At 44.4% G+C, this 22786-nt stretch overlaps 1 protein-coding gene across 2 annotated transcripts in view; it reads left to right on the plus strand.

The window, feature by feature from the left end:
• Positions 1–3441: 3441 nt before the first annotated feature.
• rhbdd1 (rhomboid domain containing 1) overlaps positions 3442–22786 on the plus strand; it is an 80012-nt gene continuing 60667 nt past the window's right edge. The window contains exons 1-3 of one of the 2 annotated variants that reach the window (XM_060833979.1): positions 3442–3514; positions 16686–17195; positions 20875–21007. In XM_060833979.1, coding sequence (XP_060689962.1) covers positions 16763–17195; positions 20875–21007 — 566 coding nt within the window. In that variant the 5' untranslated portion in view covers positions 3442–3514; positions 16686–16762. Of the gene's footprint in view, positions 3519–16685; positions 17196–20874; positions 21008–22786 lie in introns of both variants that reach the window. The other variant, XM_060833978.1, reaches the window with a different exon arrangement.

Genomic DNA, 22786 nt, shown 5'->3' on the forward strand with positions numbered 1-22786 from the left:
CAGGACGGTCTACACCTGAACCTGAGGGGCACCAGTATCCTTGGGGGGAGGTTTGCTAATGCTCTTTGGGGGGGTTTAAACTAACTCTGCTGGGGCATGGGAACCTAGACTGTAGTTTTAGTGTGCAGGACCTGGAGTGTAGGGAGGTTAGGAACATGGCATCAATCTCGAAGAAGGGTGCCTGTAAACAGGAAGGTGGCTTGAAGTGTGTATACTTCAATGCGAGAAGTATACGAAGTAAGGTAGGTGAACTTGCAGCGTGGGTTGGTACCTGGGATTTCGGTGTTGTGGCTATTACGGAGACATGGGTAGAACAGGGACAGGATTGGTTGTTGCAGGTTCCAGGGTTTAATGTTTTAGTAGGGTCAGAGGTGGGGGTAAAAGAGGGGGAGGTGTGGCATTGCTTGTCAAAGCTAGTATTACAGCAGTGGAAAGGACGATGGATGAAGACTCGCCATCTGAGGTAGTTTGGGCTGAGCTTAGAAATAGGAAAGGTGAGGTCACCCTGTTAGGCGTTTTCTACAGGCCTCCTAATAGTCCGAGAGAAGTAGAGGAAAGTATTGCGAGGATGATTCAGGAGAAGAGTGAAAGTAATAGGGTGGTTGTTATGGGGGACTTTAACTTTCCAGATATTGACTGGGAAAGCTATAGCTCGAGTACGTTAGATGGGTCGGTGTTTGTCCAATGTGTGCAGGAGGGTTTCCTGACACAATATGTAGACAGGCCAACAAGAGGTGAGGCCATACTGGATTTGGTTCTGGGTAATGAACCAGGCCAGGTGTTAGAATTGGAGGTAGGTGACCACAATTCGGTGACTTTTACTCTAGTGATGGAGAGGGATAAGTGTGCACTGCAGGGCAAGAGTTATAGTTGGGGCAGGGAAATTATGATGCAGTGAGGCATGACTTAGGATGCGTGGCTTGGAAAAGTAGGCTTCAAGGGAAGGGTGCAATCGATATGTGGACCTTGTTCAAGGAGCAACTATTGAGTGTCCTTGATAAGTATGTACCAGTCAGGCAGTGAGGAAAGGGTCGTGTGAGGGAGCCATGGTTTAATAAGGAATTGGAATCCCTTGTTAAAGGGAAGAGGGCGGCCTTTGTAAAGATGAGGTGAGAAGGTTCAATTGGGGCGATTGAGAGTTATAAGGTAACCAGGAAGGATCTAAAGAGAGAGCTAAGAGCAGCAAGGAGGGGACATGAAAAGTCTTTGGTTGGTAGGATTAGGGAAAACCCAAAGGCTTTCTATAGGTATGTCAGGAATAAAAGAATGACTAGGGTAGGAATAGATCCAGTCAAGGATAGTAGTGGGAAGTTGCGTGTGGAGGCTGAAGAGATTGGGGAGACACTGAATGAATACTTTTCGTCAGTATTCACTCAGGAACAGGACATTGTTGCCGATGTGAATATTGAGTCACAATTAATTAGAATGGATGGCTTTGCGATATGTAGGGAAGAGGTGTTGGAAATTCTGGAAAGGGTGAAAATAGATAAGTCCCCTGGGCCTGATGGCATTTATCCGAGGATTCTCTGGGAAGCAAGGGAAGAGATTGCAGAGCCATTGGCCTTGATTTTTATGTCCTCGTTGTCTACAGGAATAGTGCCAGAAGACTGGAGGATAGCAAATGTGGTTCCCTTGTTCAAGACGGGGAGTAGAGATAACCCTAGTAACTATAGGCCGGTGAGTCTCACTTCTGTTGTGGGCAAAGTCTTAGAGAGAATTGTAAGGGATAGGATTTATGAACATCTGGATAGGAATAATGTGATCAAGGATAGTCAGCATGGTTTTGTGAAGGGCAGGTCGTGCCTCACAAACCTTATTGAATTCTTTGAGAAGGTGACTAAGGAAGTGGATGAGGGTAAAGCGGTAGATGTGGTGTATATGGATTTTAGTAAGGCGTTTGATAAGGTTCCCCATGGTAGACTACTGCAAAAAATACGGAGGTATGGCATTGAGGGTGAGTTGGAGGTTTGGATTAGGAATTGGCTGGCTGGGTAGTAGTTGATGGTAAAGGTTCATCTTGGAGTGCAGTTACCAGCGGTGTTCCGCAAGGATCTGTTTTGGGACCATTGCTATTTGTCATTTTTAGAAATGACCTGGAGGAGGGGCTAGAAGGTTGGGTGAGCAAGTTTGCGGATGATACGAAAGTCGGTGGAGTTGTTGGACAGTGAGGAAGGATGTGGCAGGTTACAGTGGGATATAGATAAGCTGCAGAGCTGGGCAGAAAGGTGGCAAATGGAGTTCAATGTAGCTAAGTGTGAAGTGATTCAGTTTGGTAAGAGTAACAAGAAGATGGAGTACTGGGCTAATGGTCGGATACTTGGTAGTGTGGATGAGCAGAGGGATCTTGGTGTCCATGTACACAGATATCTGAAAGTTGCCACCCAGGTAAATAGTGCTGTGTAGAAGACATATGGTGTACTGGGCTTTATTGGTAGAGGAATTGAGTTCCGGAATCCTGAGGTCATGTTGCAGTTGTATAAGACTCTGGTGCGGCCGCATCTGGAGTATTGTGTGCAGTTTTGGTCGCCATACTATAGGAAGGATGTGGAGGCACTGGAACGGGTGCAGAGGAGGTTTACCAGGATGTTGCCTGGTATGGTAGGAAGATCGTATGAGGAAAGGCTGAGGCACTTGGGGCTGTTTTCATTGAAGAAGGTTTAGGGGTGACTTGATAGAGGTGTGTAGGATGATTAGGGGTTTAGATAGGGTTGACCATGAGAACCTTTTTCCGCTAATGGAGTCAGCTGTTACTAGGGGACACAGCTTTAAATTAAGGGGTGGTAGGTATAGGACAGATGTTAGGGGTAGATTCTTTACTCAGCGAGTCGTGGGTTCATGGAATGCCCTGCCAGTAGCAGTGGTGGACTCTCCTCTTTATGGTCATTTAAACGGGCATTGGATAGGCATATGGAGGTTATTGGGCTAGTGTAGGTTAGGTAGGCTTGGGTCAGCACAACATCGAGGGCCGAAGGGCCTGTACTGCGCTGTATGTTTCTATGTTCTATGTTCTATGTTAGCTGTGCTTCATGATTCCGATACTATTTCTGTGCTTCAGTCCAAGCTCATTCCCTTCAGGACACGTGCTGTTGGCATCAACTGTCTGTCACAGTGAAACACTTCCTTTTTAATACCAACATACACCGTGTATTGACATAGCGCCTAACTCTTCCCTAGCTGGGACAGGGCAGTATTTTCTCCCGTACCTGGGTCGTGTCCGTGGATATTACGACAACACTAGTGCACCTTGTTATCTCGGGTAGGGGGTGATGCAGCTGCCAGCTCTCAGTTACAGCACATGCGGCCTTCCCTGACAGGCCTGGGAATGAGGTGATCACTGCGCCTGCGTGATGCCGGCGGGCCACGTGCGCAGGCGTAGTTGTGAAGGATGCCGCCATCAGAGGGGTTGGCGGAGTGACTGCGCAGGCGCCGCAGTAACCCTGCCGGAGAGTGGAACCTTTATACACGGCCGCGGCGGTGGGGGGAACATTAGTCGTTGGGACCGCCTGACGTCACAGTGAGTACGGCATTTTCAAATAGTAACGGACAAGCGCGCAACCATCCCCCCCCATCTCCCCTCCCCCATCCCCCCCCATCCCCCCCCATCCCCCATCCCCCCCATCCCCCCCATCCCCCATCTCCCCCCCCATCCCCCATCTCCCCCCCCATCCCCCCCATCCCCCATCTCCCCCCCCATCCCCCCCATCCCCCATCCCCCCCATCCCCCCCATCCCCCCCCATCTCCCCCCCATCCCCCCCATCCCCCCCCATCTCCCCCCCATCCCCCCCATCCCCCCCATCCCCCCCATCCCCCCCCCATCCCCCCCCCATCTCCCCCCCATCCCCCATCCCCCCCATCCCCCATCCCCCCCATCCCCCCCATCCCCCCCATCTCCCCCATCCCCCCCATCCCCCATCCCCCCCATCCCCCCCCATCCCCCCCCATCCCCCCCATCCCCCATCCCCCATCCCCCATCCCCCCCATCCCCCCCCATCTCCCCCCCATCCCCCATCCCCCCCATCCCCCCCATCCCCCCCATCCCCCCCCTCCATCCCCCCCATCCTTCCCCCCCATCCCCCCCATCCCCCCCCCATCCTTCCCCCCCATCCCCCCCCATCCTTCCCCCCCCATCCTTCCCCCCCCATCCTTCCCCCCCCATCCTTCCCCCCCATCCTTCCCCCCCCATCCTTCCCCCCCATCCTCCCCACCCCATCCTTCCCCCCCATCCTCCTCCCCCCCATCCTTCTCCCCCCCATCCTTCTCCCCCCCATCCTTCCCCCCCCATCCTTCCCCCCATCTACCCCCACCCCCCATACCCTCCTATCCCCCCCATCTACCCTCCTATCCCCCCGTCCGTCCCCCCCATCCTTCCCCCCCATCTACCCTCCCGTCCCCCCCATCTGTCCCCCCCCTCTACCTCCCATCCACCCCCCCCATCCACCCCTCACCCATCCACCCCCCCATCTTCTTTCCCACTCAGCCCCCTCTCCCTCCCCACCCACACCTCCTCCCCATTAACTGTAATTGCCTGTCCACAGATGTTGCCCAGACCTGTCTGTTCTCATTGCTCCACAGACAGCCTGTCTGTGGTGGACAGTAGGCCTTGTTCTGTTCTATAGATGATTGTATTGATCAAGTAATACATTTCAGATATAGGCCAGGGCAATCATATTGGATTATCAGGCCAATAGAACTCAAGTTGCCAGCTACTGAAGTAAAAACTAGACACTGAGAAACTCAGCAGATCTGGCAGCACCTGTGGAGAAAGGGACAGTTAACTTTTTTTTATGCCCAGAATAACTCACATTCAGAATTGATCCAGAACCCCAGTCCTAAATCCAGCTCCACATTAGTTCTCCAGCATGTTCTCTTTTTATTTCACATTTCCAGGATGTATTTTGCAATTATATTATTGCTATAGTTTGATTCTTTCTGTATATTAATCAGAATTATTTTTTCCTCTTTCAAATGCCACATGTCATTAAACCTGGCACTTTGAAAGGGTGAAACTTGCCTCTACCTTCATGAATATTCCTCTGGATGTAAACTATTCCTGGTTTGAATGTAACCTAGAGTTTGCTACTTAAAACTACAGCATAGATAGGCATGTGCATTTGCCTATCTCAGTATGTATTGATACCAAGGTTCAGTTAATTTTAGTAAGTATTAGGAGCAGCAGTAGACAGTAGACTCGAGCCAATTTTCTGTCTCCACTCCATTTTCCCTACCTGCTCCCCATTTCTCTTGATCATCCTAACCGAGTGATCCAATATCTAATTATTTCAGTAAAAGGTAATCTGCAATAATATGAGATGACGAATTTCAAAGAATCAAACAACTTTTTGAAGAATTATCAACCCATTACTTTGAGATTGTACTAAATTCTTTAGCCACCCTGTGTATCTATGTAGCTGTCAAGCCCCTTCATATTTTTGAATGGGTCAATGAAATCTTTGTCAATTTGCTAAAACTGAAGCATATAGCCTACGGTTACTCAGTATGAATGGGTAGCTAATGGCTCACCTTCATCCCCCTCCGTCCATGCGTCAATGAATTTAATACACGCCGTGACGTCGAACACGTCTTCTGCAGCCTCCGTCTCTGAGCTTACTTTTACACCTTCCGAGGACCCCTTCGCCCACCTCCTACACACTGCATCCACCTGGACACCCCGCGCTGGCCTATTACCTGCCCTCGATCTCTTCATTTCCAACTGCCGCCGGGACATTAACTGCCTCAACCTGTCTACCCCACTCCAACCTCTCACCCTCACAACGCACAGCCCTCTAATCCCTTTGCTCCAATCCTGATCTCACCATCAAGCCAGCAGATAAAGGCGCAGTGGTAGTCTGGCGCACTGACCTCTACACCGCTGAAGCCAAACACCAACTCGAGGACACCTCTTCCTACCCCCCACTCGACCATGACCCCACCCCCCCATCACCACCCAAACCATAAGAACCTCATCACCTCAGGAGATCTCCCACCCACAGCTTCTATCTCATAGTCCGGGAACCCTGCACTGCCCGGTTCTACCTCCTTCCCAAGATCCACAAGCCTGATCACCCTGGCCGACCCATTGTCTCAGCATGCTCCTGCCCCACTGAACTCATCTCTACCTACCTCGACACTGTCCTATCCCCCCTAATCCAGGAACTCCCCACATACGTTCGAGACACCACCCACGCCCTCCACCTCCCCCAAGACTTCCATTTCCCTGGCCCCCAACGCCTCATCTTCACCATGGATATCCAATCCCTCTACACCTCCATCCGCCATGACCAGGGCCTCCAAGCCCTCCGTTTTTTCCTTCACCAACACGTTCCACCCTGACCTTAAATTTACCTGGACCATCTCTGACACTTCCCTCCCCTCCCTGGACCTCTCCATCTCCATTAATGACGACCGACTTGACACGACATTTTTTACAAACACACCGATTCCCACAGCTACCTAGATTACACCTCTTCCCACCCTACCTCCTGCAAAAATGCCATCCCCTATTCCCAATTCCTCCGCCTCTGCTGCATCTGCTCCTAGGAGGACCAGTTCCACCACAGAACACACTCCTTTTAAAGACTGCAATTTCCCTTCCCATGTGGTTAAAGATGCCCTCCAATGCGTCTCGTCCACATCCCGCACCTCTGCCCTCAGACCCCACCCCTCCAACCGTAACAAGGACAGAACGCCCTGGTGCTCACCTTCCATCCTACCAACTTTTGCATAAACCAAATCATCCGTGCAGTGGTAATGTCCTCCCCACTGGTTCAAGTCCCACCAGCTCCAGAGATGTGGCATGACATCTCTGAACAGGTTGATCAGAAAAATAGGTTAAGCAGAAAAAGAGGCATTTTACTTTATAATTGTTACATTTCAAGGATATACTAGGGGCTGCAGCATTTACAACAATAAGCTTTTATTAAACACAGAACTGCAGATGCTGTAATAAAAACACAATTTGCTGGAAAAATCAGCAGATCTGGCAGCATCTTTGGGAAGAAAGCAGAGTTAATATTTCAAGTCCAGTGACTCTTCATTGGAACCAGAAGATTTTATTTAGGTGTTCACTCTACAAAGATGCAAGCAAGGCAATTGTTTCCCTCTAAAATTGCCAATGATTCCGTATCTCATCACATAATTTGACTCTTAAATACTGTGACTGAGAGCAGATAAGGGATGAGGAAGTCAGAGACCTGCAGAGCATCTGTACAAGTCGCTGAAGGGTCAGGACAGTAACTAGTGAAATGCTTTCCTTTATTGGGCAACATATCAATTACAAAAGCAGGGATGTACTGCTGCAACCAAAACAGTTGCTGGTTCAGCCCAGACTGGTGTTTATGTACAGTTCTATTCACCACATTAGAGGAAGGACGTAAATACTGGAGAACTTGTAAAGCAGACTGGTAATCGGAAGTTCTGCAGTGCTGCACTTTTGGGTTTTGGAATGAATCATGAATATTTGGACCAATATTTTCAAGCAATTTGATTTAAATACTTTTAAAATAATTAGGTACAATTAATTCTCGCATAGCATTTGTCGGAAAATGTTTCAAGCAAACATTTTTCAATTGCTTCATCAGATATGAGTGTTGCTCCCTCGGACACTACATCACAGTACAGGCCCTTCAAGTGTCAGTGTTGCACTGACCTGTGGAACCAAGCTAAAGCCCGTCTAATTGACGGTTTTCCATTATCATCCATATGTTTATCCAATGACCATTTAAATGCACTTAATGTTGGTGAGGCCACTATTGTTGCAGGCAGTGCATTCCATACCCCTACTACTCGTGAGTGGTCGGCGCAACATCGAGGGCTGAAGGGCCTGTACTGCGCTATAATGTTCTAAGAACAGAACCTACCTCTGACATCTATCACCCCTCAACTTAAAGCTGCGTTCCCTCATGGTAGCCATCAATATCCAAGGAAAAAGGGTCTCGCTGTCCACCCTGTCTCATCCTCTGATCATCTTGCATTGCCTTTATTAAGTCACCTCTTAACCTTCTCTCTAATGAAAACAGACTCAAGTCCCTCAGCCTTTTCTCATAAGATTTTCCCTCCGTACTAGGCAACATCCTGGTAAATGAATTCTGCACCCTTTCCAAAGCTTCCACATCCTTCCTATAATGTGGTGGCCAGAACTGTACACAATACTCCAAGTGTGGCTGCACCAGAGTTTTGCACAGCTGCAACATGACCTCATGGTTCCAAAACTCAATCCCTCTACCAAAAACCGTTAACTTACCATATGTCTTCTTAACAACAGTATCAACCTGGGAGCACTTTTCAGGGCTCCACGCACATGGACACAGGTACTCTGCTCATCCACATTACCAAGAATCTTACCATTAGCCCAGTACGCTGTATTCCTGTTGCTCCTTCCAAAGTGAATCACCTCACACTTTTCCACATTAAATTCCATTTGCCACCTCTCAGCCCAGCTTTGCAGTTTAGCTACGTTTCTTTGTAACCTACAACATCCTTCAACACTGTCCACAACTCATAAATTTACTAACCTATCCTTCTATGTCCTCATCGAGGTCATTTTATAAAAATGATAAATAGCAGTGGACCCAAAAACAGATCCTTGCAGTACATCACTAGTTACAGAGCTCTAGGATGAACATTTCCCATCAATTACCACCCTTTGTCTTCTGACATCTTGCCAATTTGTGATCCAACTTGCTAAATCACCCTCAATCCCATGCCTCCGTATTTTCTGCAATAGCATACCGTGAGGAATCTTATCAAACTCTTTACTGAAATCCATATAAATCACATCAAACGCTTTACCCTCATCTACCTGTTTGCTCACCTTCTCAAGGAACTCAATAAGATCTGTGAGGAACAACCTACCCTTTACAAAACTGCATTGATTATCCCTATTCAATTTATTCCTTTCTAGATGATTATAAATCCTCTAATAATCCTTTCCAACACATTACCCACGACCAAAGTACGGCTCACTGGTCTACAATTACCAGGGTTGTTTCTGCTCCCCTTCCTGAACAAGGGGACAACATTTGCTATTCTCTAGTCTTCTGGCACTATTCCTGTTGACAGTGACGACATAAAGATCATAGCCAAAGGCTCTACAATCTTCTCCCAGAGAATCCCAAGATAAATCCTATCCAGCCCAGGGACTATCTATTTTTTCACACTCCATAATTGCTAACATCATCCCCCCGAGGAACCTCAGTCCCATCTAGTCCAGTAACCTGTATCTCAGTATTAGATTAGATTAAACTTAGTGTGGAAACAGGCCCTTCGGCCCAACAAGTCCACACCGACCCGCCGAAGCGCAACCCACCCATACCCCTACATTTACCCCTACCTAACACTATGGGCAATTTAACATGGCCAATTCACCTAACCCGCAGACACGGGAAGAACGTGCAAACTCCACACAGTCAGTCGCCTGAGTCGGGAATTGAACCCGGGTCTCAGGCGCTGTGAGGCAGCAGTGCTAACCACTTGCCACCGTGCCGCCCACTATTCTCCTCAACAACATTGTCTTTGTCTTTTTCCTGTGTGAATACTGACAAAAAATATTCATTTAGCTCCTCTCCTATCTTCGAACTCCATGCACAACTGCAACTACTGTCCTTTACTGGCCCTCATCTTATCCTACTCATTCCTTTATTCTTGATTTTCCCTTAGAAAGCTTACGGTTTTCCATGATCCTACCTGCCAAAAACTTCCCATGTTCCCTCCTGGCTCTTCTTAGTTCTCTCCTTCGGTTTGTCCTTGCTAACTTGTAACTCTCAAGTGCTCTAACTGAGCCTTCATTCTAACATAAGCCTCCTTCATCTTGACAAGAGATTCAACTTCTTTAGTAAACCACGGATCCCTCACTCGGCCACTTCCTCCCTGCCTGACAGGTACATACTTATCAAGGACGCGCAGTAGCTGTTCTTTGAACAAGCTCCACATTTCTCTTGTGCCCATTTCCTGCAGTTTCCTTCCCCATCCTACGCATCCTAAATCTTGCCTAATCATATCATAATTGCCTTTCCCCCAGCTATAACACCTGCCCTGTGGCATGTATCTACTCCTTTCCATCACTGAAGTAAACATAACTGAATTGTGGTCACTATCACCAAAGTGCTCACCCAGTACCAAATCCAATGTGGCCTTGCCTTTTGTTGGCCTGTCTACACACTCCTGCACACATTGGACAAAAACTGAACTCTCTAAACTACTCGAGCTGTAGTGTTTCCCGTCAATATTTGAAAAGTTATAGGACCCCATAAAAACTACCCTGTTACTCTTGCTCCTGTCCAGATTCATCTTTGCTCTCCTTTCCACTACATCCCTGGAACTATTCGGAAGCCTATAGAAAACTCCCAACAGGGTGACCTCTCCACCTGTTTCCAACCTCAGCTCATATTACCTCCATAGGTAAGTCCTTATCGAACGTCCTTTCTGCCGCAGTTATACTATTCTTGACTAATAATGCCACACCTCCCCCTCTTTTACCACGAACCCTGATCTTGCTGAAACACCTAAACTCTGGAACCGGCAACAACCATTCCTGCCTCTGCTCTATCTATGTCTCCGAAATGGCCACAACATCGAAATCCCAGGTACTGACCCATGCTGCAGGTTCATCCACCTTATTCTGGATACTCCTGGCCTTGAAGTAGACACACTTCAAACCACCTTCCTGCTTGCCAGTTCACTCCTGTGACCTTATTCATGACCTCGCTATTCTCAATCTCCTGTACACTGGAGCAACAATTCAGGTTCCCACCCACCTGCTGAATTAGTTTAAACCCTCCCGAACAGCATGAGCAAATATCTCCGCCCCCCCCACCCCCCACCCCCCACAGGATATTGGTATCCCTCTGGTTCAGGTGTAGACTATCCCTACCTCCCAGAATGTGCCCCAATTATCCAGGTATCCGAAACCGTCCCTCCTGCACCATCCCTGTAGTCACGTGTTCAACTGCTCTCTCTCCCTATTCCTCACCTCGCGAGCATGTGAATTTTTATTTTAGATTGTTTTGCGAGCTAGCAAGGTAAATAAAGGGACCTCAAAGACTGTTCGAGATTTCTGAAACTTTTTTTTTATAGCTTAAGGGAAGCACCCAGAGCTAAGCGATGGAAACTTCTAACTTTCACTTGACCTTGTGGAAGTCCTGTGAGGTGTGGATTAGGGCGGTTGTATAGATCCAAGCTCCTGAGTAGCGAAGGACAGTGACAATTTAGTGTTTGTCTCAGACCATAGCGGTGTGATTAAAACCCTGAAGAGCCAGCTTAAAATTTGGGACATTGATGCTGGGTGCATGATAGCTCCAGAAAGAAGCAGACAGTGTAAGAGTTGAAGTTGCAAGAGACTTGAACCTATGAAGGTGTTGGATACAGAGTCTCTGGTGTGAGTGTTACACAAGTAATTGTTGGAATTGCACTCACCTCTACAGTTTCCTCTGGCAGGTCATTCCACGTACTAACCACCCTCTCTGAAAAAGTCACCCTTCACGTCCCTTTTGAATCCTTCCGCTCCCATCTTAAACTTTATGCCTCTAGTTTTGGATCTGTGCCCCTCATGATTTTATTAGGTCACCCCTCTTCCTCCTATGCTCCAGGGAAGCATCCCTACTGCCCTGTGGTCAAACATTTCAATGCCCCTTCCCACTCCACCAAGGACATGCAAGTCCTGGGCCACTTTCACTGCCATATTCTAACCACCCGAAGCCTTGAGGAAGAACACCTCAACTGCTGCCCTGGCACCCTCCAACCATACTGGGTCAATGTCGATTTCACCAATTTCGTCATTTCCCCCACCTCCCCCCACTTTATGCCAGATCCAACCCTCCAACTCAGCGCCATCCTCTTGAACTGTCCTACCTGTCCATCTTCCTTCCCAGCTATCCGCTCTGCCCTCCGCTCCGACCTATCACCATCATCCCCCACCTCCATTTACCTATTGCATTCCCAGCTACCTCCCCCACCTCCAGTCCCACCACCCTCCCATTTATCTCAGTGCCCTTGGCTACCCCCACGTTCCTGATAAAGGGCTTATGCTCGAAACATCTACTCTCCTGCTAATTGGATGCTGCCTGACCAGCTGTGCTTTTCCAGCACCTCGCTATTTGACTCCAGGGAAAATATTCCAGCCTCTTCTCACAACTCAAACCCTCCAGTCCAAGTAATATCCTGATAAATCACTTCTGCACCCTTTGCAATTTAATAATATCCTTTATGGTGTTTTGACATTAAGGGGGTAATACTTTTACTGTGTTTAAAAGGCTTGAATTTGTATTCTAAGAAGATGGTTTGATTTGTTGTATGCCATCTCTGTTTCTTTAGTTTATTGTAAGTGGATGCTGTCTCTTGATTGTCCCACTGTGCCTCCACAACTCATGGCACAGGAATGTTGATGCTGTTTCTGGGACACTGTTGACAAGGTGTGAGTCTATAAGTATGTCTGTGTCAGGCTGTTGCTTGATTAGATTATGAGAGCTCTCCCAATTTGGTCATTGGCCCCAAATATTTTTGAGGAGGAATTGCTGGGTTGGAGCAATTTGTTTGTGGCATTATCATTTCTGGTGCCTCAGTCAATGCCAGGTGGTCTGTCAGGTTCCCTCCGTTTTTTGTTTGAAACTTTCTAACAATTGATTGCTCAGCACTTTCAGTTAAAGCTCAACTATATTGCTGTGAGATTGGAGTCACATGTTGACCACACTGAGTAAGGCCAGAAGTTTGCCTTTCCTAAAAGTGTACCAGATAGCTTTTTTAAAAAATGCCAAGAGTTTCATGGTATATGATTACAGGATTGTATTTAATCCATTATCTCCCATGATGAGATTCAAGCCAGGTCTCTGCTTTATTTGTCCATCGACAATGCCACTAGATGGTCACCTTCCCACTAACTCTGACCAGAGGAAGAGTGGCATTTTGTGAAAAACATACAATATGTTGCAGGCAATAACAGTGAAACTGAGTTGATTTTGTACTAGAGAACTATTCCAGATACCCAAGGCTGGAGTGAGTATGGAGAAAGCACATTTCTGAAATGCTTTAAATGTTAACACACATCACTTATGTACAGCACTCTAAACAAATATACTGTTTATTCATGGAACTCCCTTTTCCAACTCCAATTTATTTCTGAGTTGGTGAACAAATATGCAGGCACGTGGCAGGCTGGGTCAATGCAGCTAGTTTGCCCAAAGGGTATTCTTAATATTTGTGCATTTGGGGGTGGCAGCCAGGATTGAGAAATCTCTTGCAGAAAACGAACAATTCACCCAGTGTCTTTGGTCTGTTATTTAATCAAAGCATGCTGACCAAAACACGGATAACTTCAGACAGCTTCCCAAAACACCCATTTTAAGGAGGAATTGCATTCCATGAGCAGCAAGCAGGTTGTCCGTCATTTTTTTCCCTCAAAAGGGAGCTTTGTTCGAATAATGATCAAACTATTCCTCATTTTAAAACATCTGTTTATCCTTTGCTGTAACAATATCCAAATGTATTCTTTTCATAATCCTGATCTTTGCTAATGGGTTTTTAAACAAAAGAACTTCTATCAATTCATGGCTGGAATCCTGAAGAAGTTATTGCTGCATTATCTTGAAGCTTTGTTTGGATCATGGAGCAACTTTATTCTGTTTTATTTGTGAATGGAAGCAGGATTATATGTTAGCAGTACTTCACTGTTACAGATCTCAAAGGCATTACCTGAAGTATGGAATATTGAATACATTGCAGTGATTTACAGGCTAGAATGTAAATCCATAGATTAGAGACTAATAAATAATTGAATAAACAATTTTGACAGTAATGGGGAAAAAGCAGTGCTTTTTAGGATTAATTTTTCATAAAAAGAAAGCATTTTATACACTTTTTTTTGTCTTGAAATTACATCATAGGATACTAAAGGGAATCTGAAACTCTCATTTCTGCTATTTACACAGATGTTAACCTATTTATTTCAGCTGGGTTGATGCATCTACTGAAATAGCAGAAGAGGAAATTTTAGACCAACTAATTAATCGTTAGTTTTTCATAATATAATTTTAGGTCCTGAATCAACAACAATCTCTGCTTTCGTAGTTAATCTTACTTCTATGTCTGAGATACCCTTAAATCTCAACCGTTTCCAGATGTTCAGACTGGGACTTGAACAGGCAGTTGACAATTCTCTCATCTTATAAAGATCACAATTTTACCCCTCCTTTTATCTGTACCATTCCAAAATATCATTTCCAGTTGTTTAGATGTCTAATGTGAAACGGAGTGTATGAATTAATGGAAGATTTTCTTTAGTCCTTCATAAATGTAGTCTTAAAGCTGCTCTGCTTTCCATTCTGAAAGAAATTTCTCAGGTAAGGTAGCATTCAGTGTATGTCTGAAGATTTTTATTCCAGTACAGTGAGACTCTATGGGCTTAATTGATGTTCCCAGTTCTGATGTTGGGTTGAAATGTGTGTTGGGAGCCTAGGGGATCCAAAGGGAAACTTTGGAGTGAGCAGTTTATTACAAGCTCTCTGTCAGGACCCCTGATCAATTGAGGAGAAGCAAATTTCCCAGGATTTATTTCCATTATTTGATACAACATGTTTTAAGACTTGTACCTCACTCTGTGGCTTAATCTGAAAGTGTTTCTTTCGAGTTTTGTTTTTGAAAACATTGAGTGGCAGACTTCCCTTCTGCTTTTGTGTTTTGATTCATGATGCCAAGAGTGCACAAAATGCTCCACATCTGTCGTGGTTGTAGCATTCCCTCGGGCATTGTTCATGTTCATTTAAATGCTTGATTTTTTTTTCTTTTAAAAGTACGACTGCACCAAAGGCAAATGATATTTGGTTCCAAGGAAGAGTCACGTTGGGTCTGAAGCGTTAACTATGGTTTTCCTGTTATAGATGCTTCAAGGATTGCTGAGTTTATCTCACTTTTTCAGCTGTCCAGCATTCACACTGTGATTTTAACTGGCATTCCTCTTCAATCTTCAGAGCTGTTGTTCTGATGGTCTCTGATTTCCCAGTTTTATTTCCTCAAATATCTAGTTATGTGCAGAGTATCATGAATTTGTAAGTTTGCTTCTTGATAAAAGTAAATGTGTCCAACAACTTTGCTTTGGTATTGTTGTGGTTCTGTTCGCCGAGCTGGGAATTTGTGGTGCAGATGTTTCGTCCCCTGTCTAGGTGACATCCTCAGTGCCTGGGAGCCTCCTGTGAAGCGCTTGTGATCTTTCCTCCGGCATTTATAGTGGTTTGTCTCTGCCACTTCCGGTTGTCAGTTCCAGCTGTCCGCTGCAGTGGCTGGTATATTGGGTCCATTTCGATGTGCTTATTGATTGAATCTGTGGATGAGTGCCATGCCTCTAGGCTACCACGTACTGATGATGTCACCTAGACAGGGGACGAAACGTCTGCAACACATATTCCCAGCTCGGCGAACAGAACCACAACAGGGAATTCCTCGAGGCATGGCGCTCATCCACAGATTCAATTAACAAACACATCGACCTGAACCCAATATACCAACCACTGCAGCGGACAGCAACTGACAACCGGAAGCGGCAGATCCGAACCACTACAAATGCTGGAGGAAAGATCACAAGTGCTTCACAGGAGGCTCCCAAGCACTGAGGATATCACCCAGACAGGGGACGAAACGTCTGTAACACACATTCCCAGCTCGGCGAACAGAACCACAACAACAACGAGCACCCGACCTACAAATCTTCTCCCAAACTTTGCTTTGGTATTACTGTCTGATTCTGACTGAAATTCTCAGTAAGTATGACACACCGAAGAATCAATAGAAACTCTTAACTCTGTTCAAAATCTTCATTCAGTTTTGATTATAGAATACTTTGCACTTAATATTTGCAGATATCTGCTTGGATGTGGCAGAAATGTCACACAGAAGGATCCCAGGGTTTATGTAACTTATTTCCATGACATCCCTTAAGATGTCTTCCATAGTTCGAGATGGGTCACAAAACGGTCACATGTCATTGATTTATCTTGCAAGAACTAAAACGAATAGTAACTTGCATGACAAATTTTATATTTGGTTCTTAATATGAAGTTGTACCTTGAATACTATTAGTTCACTGTTTCAGATATTGAAAAGCAAATATAGTAGCCCACTGAATCTTTGCCCATCTGCAAAGTGTTGAAACATTTTCTGTTAATGCCTCCAAATAAGTCTGGCCAGTGGAAGTATTTATTTACCATTATGATAGATTATTCCTTTTAGCTGACGTTAGGATAACGATAATATTTTCCTGATGTCCAACTAGGAGGAGGGTAATTTGTGACGTATAGTTAGGAGCACTTTTTTTTGAAGTTGCCGGCTAATGGTTACAATGTAAACAGGGTTATTGTATGAACTGTTTTGAGCCTTGCCGATACGTCTGAAGTCTCGGTGTAGTTTTTGATTTAAAACAATGAACATCCCCTTGCAATTTATATCATCTCCATGAAAATGGTCTTATGTAACAAAGATAGATGTGGTTAGCCAACAGTAAGGAAAGTTTGTTGTCATTTAACACAGTAGTAAAATTAAACTAGGTAGAGATTGACACATAACGATTGAGCAGCACATTTGTTTCTTTTTAATCAAAATATTGTAAAAGTGAAATTTATTGTGTTCATTAATCTGTTCAACAAAAATAAATATTTTAGTAATATGTGTGTGCTGTATAACTGCAAGTTTTTTTTTGTTGTTTTAGACTTTGGTCCTCAATAAGATATTAATGAACCAAAAGGACCTTTTGCCACTCTGATTTCATCCCTAATTGTGGAAGTCATGCGTTTCAGACAACGAGGAGGGAACCTGGGACTGCTTCTGTTACTTAGCCAGATAATCCAAGTTGGATTTGATAATATTCCACCCGTTACGCTGATAACAATGGCGCTGAATGTCTATCTTTTCTTGTCACCAATTAAGCCATTATTGGATGTTTGCATCAGTGTGCATGAAACCTGGAACAGAAAAGATTGGAAACGTCTCTTTTATTCACCGTTTCACCATGCCGATGACTGGCACTTGTATTTCAACATGGTGTCTATGTTGTACAAAGGGATTAAATTGGAGCCAAGGATTGGCACCAGGTGGTTTGCCTACATATTGTCGGTGTTTTCTATTCTGACTGGAGTCGTTTACTTGGTCCTGGAAAAACTCCTTGAAGAACTGATGGAAGACCATTCATATAAAACGCAATGTGCAGTTGGTTTCTCAGGTAAGAGCATTCACTCCTACTATCTTCATTAATGTGAGCTGTCATTTCACATAACATTCACCATTCACATTTGTGTGCAGCCTTAAACTTCTCCTGTATCTAACAAAACCCTGAATTTAGTCAATTACATTCAGTACTGACAAATTAAAATTGCTTTACCAAACTTGAAAGATGAGTATCTTTCGAAATAAAGAATGGTTGGATAAAAGCAAAACACTGGCTGCTGGAAATTCAAAACGAGCCCAAAAAACAGAACAGAAACCCAGTAAGTTCGATGTGGTTCAATTTGACATTTAAGTTTGGAACACGTCTCTCCTCTCCCTCAAATATAAGGCTGACTTTGAAAGAATGAGGCAAAATTGAGTTAAATTGTTAACCAGCAAATGTATAGACAACGAAGTGTGTGGTACAATTCAATAACAACACATACTCCTGAAAGCCAATAGTTCCATTTGTGTAGCTCAGCAGTACAGATCAACGATTGAGATAAAATGCAGCTTAAAGTTAGCATAAATATGTATAAATTGAAAGAACTGTGGAATTCTGGCCAACAGCTCTTCAAAACAAAAAAGGGAAAAAATACAAGTGTTAAGGGCTACAAAGTATTATTGTAGGGTTGAAACTCGCCATAGATATCACGGCTGTCAATAAAATATTCCATTAACATATTCAGAAAATGGTTTAAAAAAAAATAGACCCATTTAAGCAGATAATACAGAAATAGGGAATACCGGATTTGATCAATGGGTATTGGAAGTGCGTTCCAATTGTCAAAGTAAATCAGCATTGCTCAACACGAAGGCCCTATAGCGAGAAGAGAACAACTGAAGTGTTTCAAAGACTTCCCTGAATGCAACATAGACATCAATGTATGAGTAACCACTTGAGGAAGCTCCTGTATATCGGGACACCATTCTTTGGGACCAACTGGATATACCGAAAAGGACCTGAAGAAAGGCATGCTAGTGATCTCGAGATCACCTCGTGCAAACTCCTGCCAGCTGTGTGGTTGGATATGCTGCTCTCGGGTTGGGCTGATCAGCCAGGCAAGGATCCACTGAATCTGTGACCAGTGGCTCAAGATTTCCTAGATGGACGTTCATACTGGTGAGCAAGTGATTGTCAGCGGTGACTTTGTATCCATCTTCATCATGATTAAAAATTAAAGTGATAGAATGGAAAGTAAAAAAGTAAATCTAATAGATGAACTTAAGTTTTAATGTTAAAAGTTTTTAGAACAAGGAGGAAACAATGATACTCCTGGCAGGCAATATCTAAACATGATAATTCCCACCCCAGGTTAATAAAAGAAATATATGAAGAAATTGTAAATGTCTTCATTGTAACTTTGCAAAAATCTCTAAAGAATGGACAGTAGGTTGGAAGTTTTTAAAAATTTCAGCCCATTAGTGAAAATTGGGTTGGTTTTTGGCAATTTTTGTATCCACTTTGGAATTAGAATTGGTGGCACTAATTCCAGATCGGACCTTGGCCAACACAAGGCTTTCATCCTTTCACACTACATTATGTTAAATTTAAAGCCAGTTCCAAGAGGAGATTGTTTATAATTGTGTGTCTCAATCTCCCCTGAAGTTTTTAAGATTTGATTTCTGTCAAAGGTTTACATTTGCAGTGATACAACTGATGAACCAAAACATCATGCACTTCATGCACTGAAATGGCAGGTCACTCATGAGAAGCCTACTCCCCGGTAGAATCATTCCATTGCTGCTAAAAGTGCAATGAAAGACATGTTTGAGGATGGCAGCCCACCTTGTGTACACAGGGAATAGTAGTGGATGTGGCGTATATGGAGTTTGGCAAGGTGATTGATAAGGTTCCCCATGGTAGTCTCATTCAGAAAATAAGGAGATAAGGGATACTGGAAATTTGGCTGTCCGGATACAGAATTGGCTGGCCCATAGAAGACAGAGGGCAGTAGTAGATGGAAAGTATTCAGCCTGGAGCTCGGTGATCAGTGGTATTCCGCAGGGATCTGTTCTTGAGCTTCTGCTCCTTGTGATTTTTATAAATGATTTGGATGAGGAAATGGAAGGGTCGTTAGTAAATTTGCTGATGACATGAAGGTTGGTGGAGTTATGGATTGTGTAGAGGGCAGTTGTAGGTTACAATAGACATTGACAGGATGCAGTGCTGAGCAAAGAAGTGACAGATGGAATTCAACTTGGAAAAGTGTGAAGTCAAAAGTGTGAAGGTGAAATTTGAATGCAAAATACAGGGTTCAAGGTAGGTTTCTTGGCAGTGTGGAGGAACAGAGGGATCTTGGGGTCCATGTCCATAGATCCCTCAAAGTTACCACCCAAGTTGATGGGATTGTTAAGAAAGTGTATGGTGCGTTGGCTTTCATTAGCAGGGGGGTTGAGCTTAAGGGCTGCGAAGTTATGTTGCAGCTCTATATATTGGTTCAATTCTGGTCACCTTATTATAGAAAAGATGTGGAAGCTTTAGAGAGGGTGCAGAGGAGATTTATCGGGATGCTGCATGTACTGGAGGGTATTTCCTATGAAGAAAGGTTGAGGGAGCTAGGGCTTTTCTCATTGGAGTGAAGAAGGGTGAGAGGTGACTTGATAGAAGTGCACAAGATGATAGGCGTGCACAAGATGATAGGCATAAATAGAGTGGATAACAGAGACATTTTCCCAGGGTGGAAATGTCTATTACAAGGGGGTATAATTTAAGGTAATTAGAGGAAGGTTTAGGGGAGATAGGCTCTTTACACAGAGAGTGGTGGGTGCATGGAGTGCATTGCCAGCAGTGGTGGTAGAGTCAGATGTTTAAGGAACTTTTGGATAGGTACATGGATGATAATACAATGAAGGGTATATAGGTTAGCTTGATCTTAGAGTCAGATAAAACGTTAGCACAGTATCGATGGCTGAAGGGCTTATATGGTACTGTTCTGTGAACTAGTTGCTATTCAATCACGTATGAGACTGAAAGGAGGCAGCATGGTGGCTCAGTGCTGCCTCAGTGCCAGGGACCCAGGTTCGATTCCTGCCTCAGGCAACAGTCTGTGTGGAGTTTGCACATTCTCCCCATTCTATGTGGGTTTCCTTCAGGTGCTCCGGTTTCCTCCCGCAATCCAAAGATGTGCAGGTCAGATGAATTGGCCATGCTAAATTGCCCATAGTGCTAGATACATTAGTCAGGGGTAAATGTAGGATGGGGGGTGGGTTATTCTTCAGAGAGTCGGTGTTGACTTGTTGGGATGAAGGGCCTGTTTCCACACTGTAGAGAATCTAATCAGGTGTGCTGTTTTAAAATTCCTACAAGAAAACAGCTTTGTTTTGCACACTTTGTTAAATGAATTTAATGGAAGTAGAATCTTTCAGATTTCCGAGCTTTACCTACAACGTTATAATGCAATCACAACTCCTCCGTTTGAAATCACCTGGTCAGTTACACTTCGTGGGGCCCGTCAACGGAGAGGAGGTAATTCAAGGAATGGGTTACCTTGGGTTGTTCACATGATCTTGGCAAGATGTAAGCAGAGCAAGACTGATCCAGATTGTCTTCCTGAAGACTCTTTATAGCAAAGCGTCTAGCAGTTAGACCCATGTACTTGCAACATCCATGGAATAATTGTATTGCATGTGTATGGTCTCGATAGGAAGTATGGTGATTTATGTGAAACGTGTTTGTTTATTTTGTGTTTCAGGTGTTTTATTTGCGCTGAAAGTTGTGAACAACCATTACAACCCTGGAAGCATCAGTTACGTGTTGGGCTTCCCAGTGCAGGGACAGTACGCATGCTGGGCTGAGTTGATAGCAATTCATTTGATTGCTCCTGGGTAAGTGAGCACGCAATCTACCACACAGTAATTCACCTAAAACAAATCTTGTTTTGACTCCCAAAATGATTCTTGGAAAACTGATAGCTGTTCAATGACTTTAAACTGTCAGGAACCAGAATTTTAAAAATATTTTTCTGCAATTATAGTGAAGTACCAACAATTTAGTGTAACTATTATTGCAATAATGCAATAAATGGTATTTTTTCAGCTATTGTTAGTAGTACGATAGGAAAAGAGACATTAACAGTGTTTATAAAACTTTAAATCATGGTGCTTTGAAGAAAAATATAATAGAGCGTCTTGGGAAGCAGAGGATACACAAATGCTGCTTTCATCTGGAAGCTGAAGAAAAATACATTAAATGTGAAATTAATGCTGATCTGTTTGATGCTTTTGGATTCTAATGAAGTGCAGCCTGCAGTGGCAGGTGGATTGGTCTGGTTGTAGGACAATCCATCAGTGACACTGAGGTTAGGGTAATAGAGGATTGGCTAACCAAAAGAAAGCAGAAAGTTGGGCTGAGTTTGTCTTTTTTGGGTTGGCAAGCTGTGACTAATGGGCTCCTACAGGGTTTGGTGCTTAGATCCCAACTATTTAGAATCTATATTAATGACTTGGATGGAGGATAAAATATACAGAAGCCAAATTGTGGATGTTACTAAAATAGGTAGGCAAGTAAATTGCAGTGAAGAAGTAAAAAAAATTAACAAAGGTGATATCGGTAGGTTAGGTGAAAAGACCAAACTTTGGCAGGTTGAGTTTTAAAGTGGATTAAGTGAGATTATCCATTTTGGTCAGAAAGATATTATTATTGAAATGGAGCGAAACTTCAAACTGTTTTTGTGCAGAGGGATCTGGATTTTCTACACGAATTGCAGAAAGTTACGATGCAAGTGCAGCAGGTAATGAGGAGGCCAAATGAAATTTTGACCATTTTATTGCTAAAGTCTGTAGGCCCCTAACAATAGCTATAAGGTAGGCCAGAATAAATCAGGAGATAATAAAGGCATGTAGCAAAGGCAGTAAATGAATGTGGCAGGAGGATGGGAACCAAATGAGGAAGTTAGTGGGCAGTGAGGAGGCAGTAACTAAAGCATGTAAGGAAATAGATAATGATGTCAGCATGACTAAGGAGAAGAGTAGGCTGGGAGCTGATAATGAATGCAGAGGGAACTGGTGGTCTGAAGTGCATTTGTTTTAATGTGTGAAGTGTAGTAGGTAAGGCAGATGTACCGAGGGCTGGGAGTATGATGTTACTGCTACTACTGAAACTTGGTTGAGGGAAGGGCATGGTTTGCAACAAGATATCCCAAGATATACATGCTTCAGGAGGGACAAAGAGGGAGGTAAAAGGGGTGGAGGAGTTGCATTGCTCGTCAGAGGAGATTACAGCTGGACTGAAGGAGGGCACTGTGGACGATTCGAGCAGTGAGGCAATATGGGCAGAGCTCAGAAATAGGAAGGGTGCGGTAACAATGTTGGGGCTGTAGTACAGGCTGCCCAACAGTGAGTGTGAGATAGAGGTACAAATATGTAAACAGATTATGGAAAGATGTTAGCGTGTTTTGAGAAGAATTGTAGCTCAGGCTGAGGTTCTGGATGTAGGTTTGCTCGCTGAGCTGTAAGGTTTGTTTTCAGACGTTTCATCACCATACTCGGTAACATCATCAGTGAGCCTCCAGATGAGGCAAGTAGGAGCAACAGGGTGGTGGTGATGGGACATGTTAATTTTCCCAATATTGATTGGGATTCACTTAGTGCTAGATGTTTAGATGG

The sequence above is a fragment of the Hemiscyllium ocellatum genome, chromosome 13, assembly GCF_020745735.1.
Source record: "Hemiscyllium ocellatum isolate sHemOce1 chromosome 13, sHemOce1.pat.X.cur, whole genome shotgun sequence".
In the NCBI taxonomy this organism is placed as follows: Eukaryota; Metazoa; Chordata; class Chondrichthyes; order Orectolobiformes; family Hemiscylliidae; genus Hemiscyllium; species Hemiscyllium ocellatum.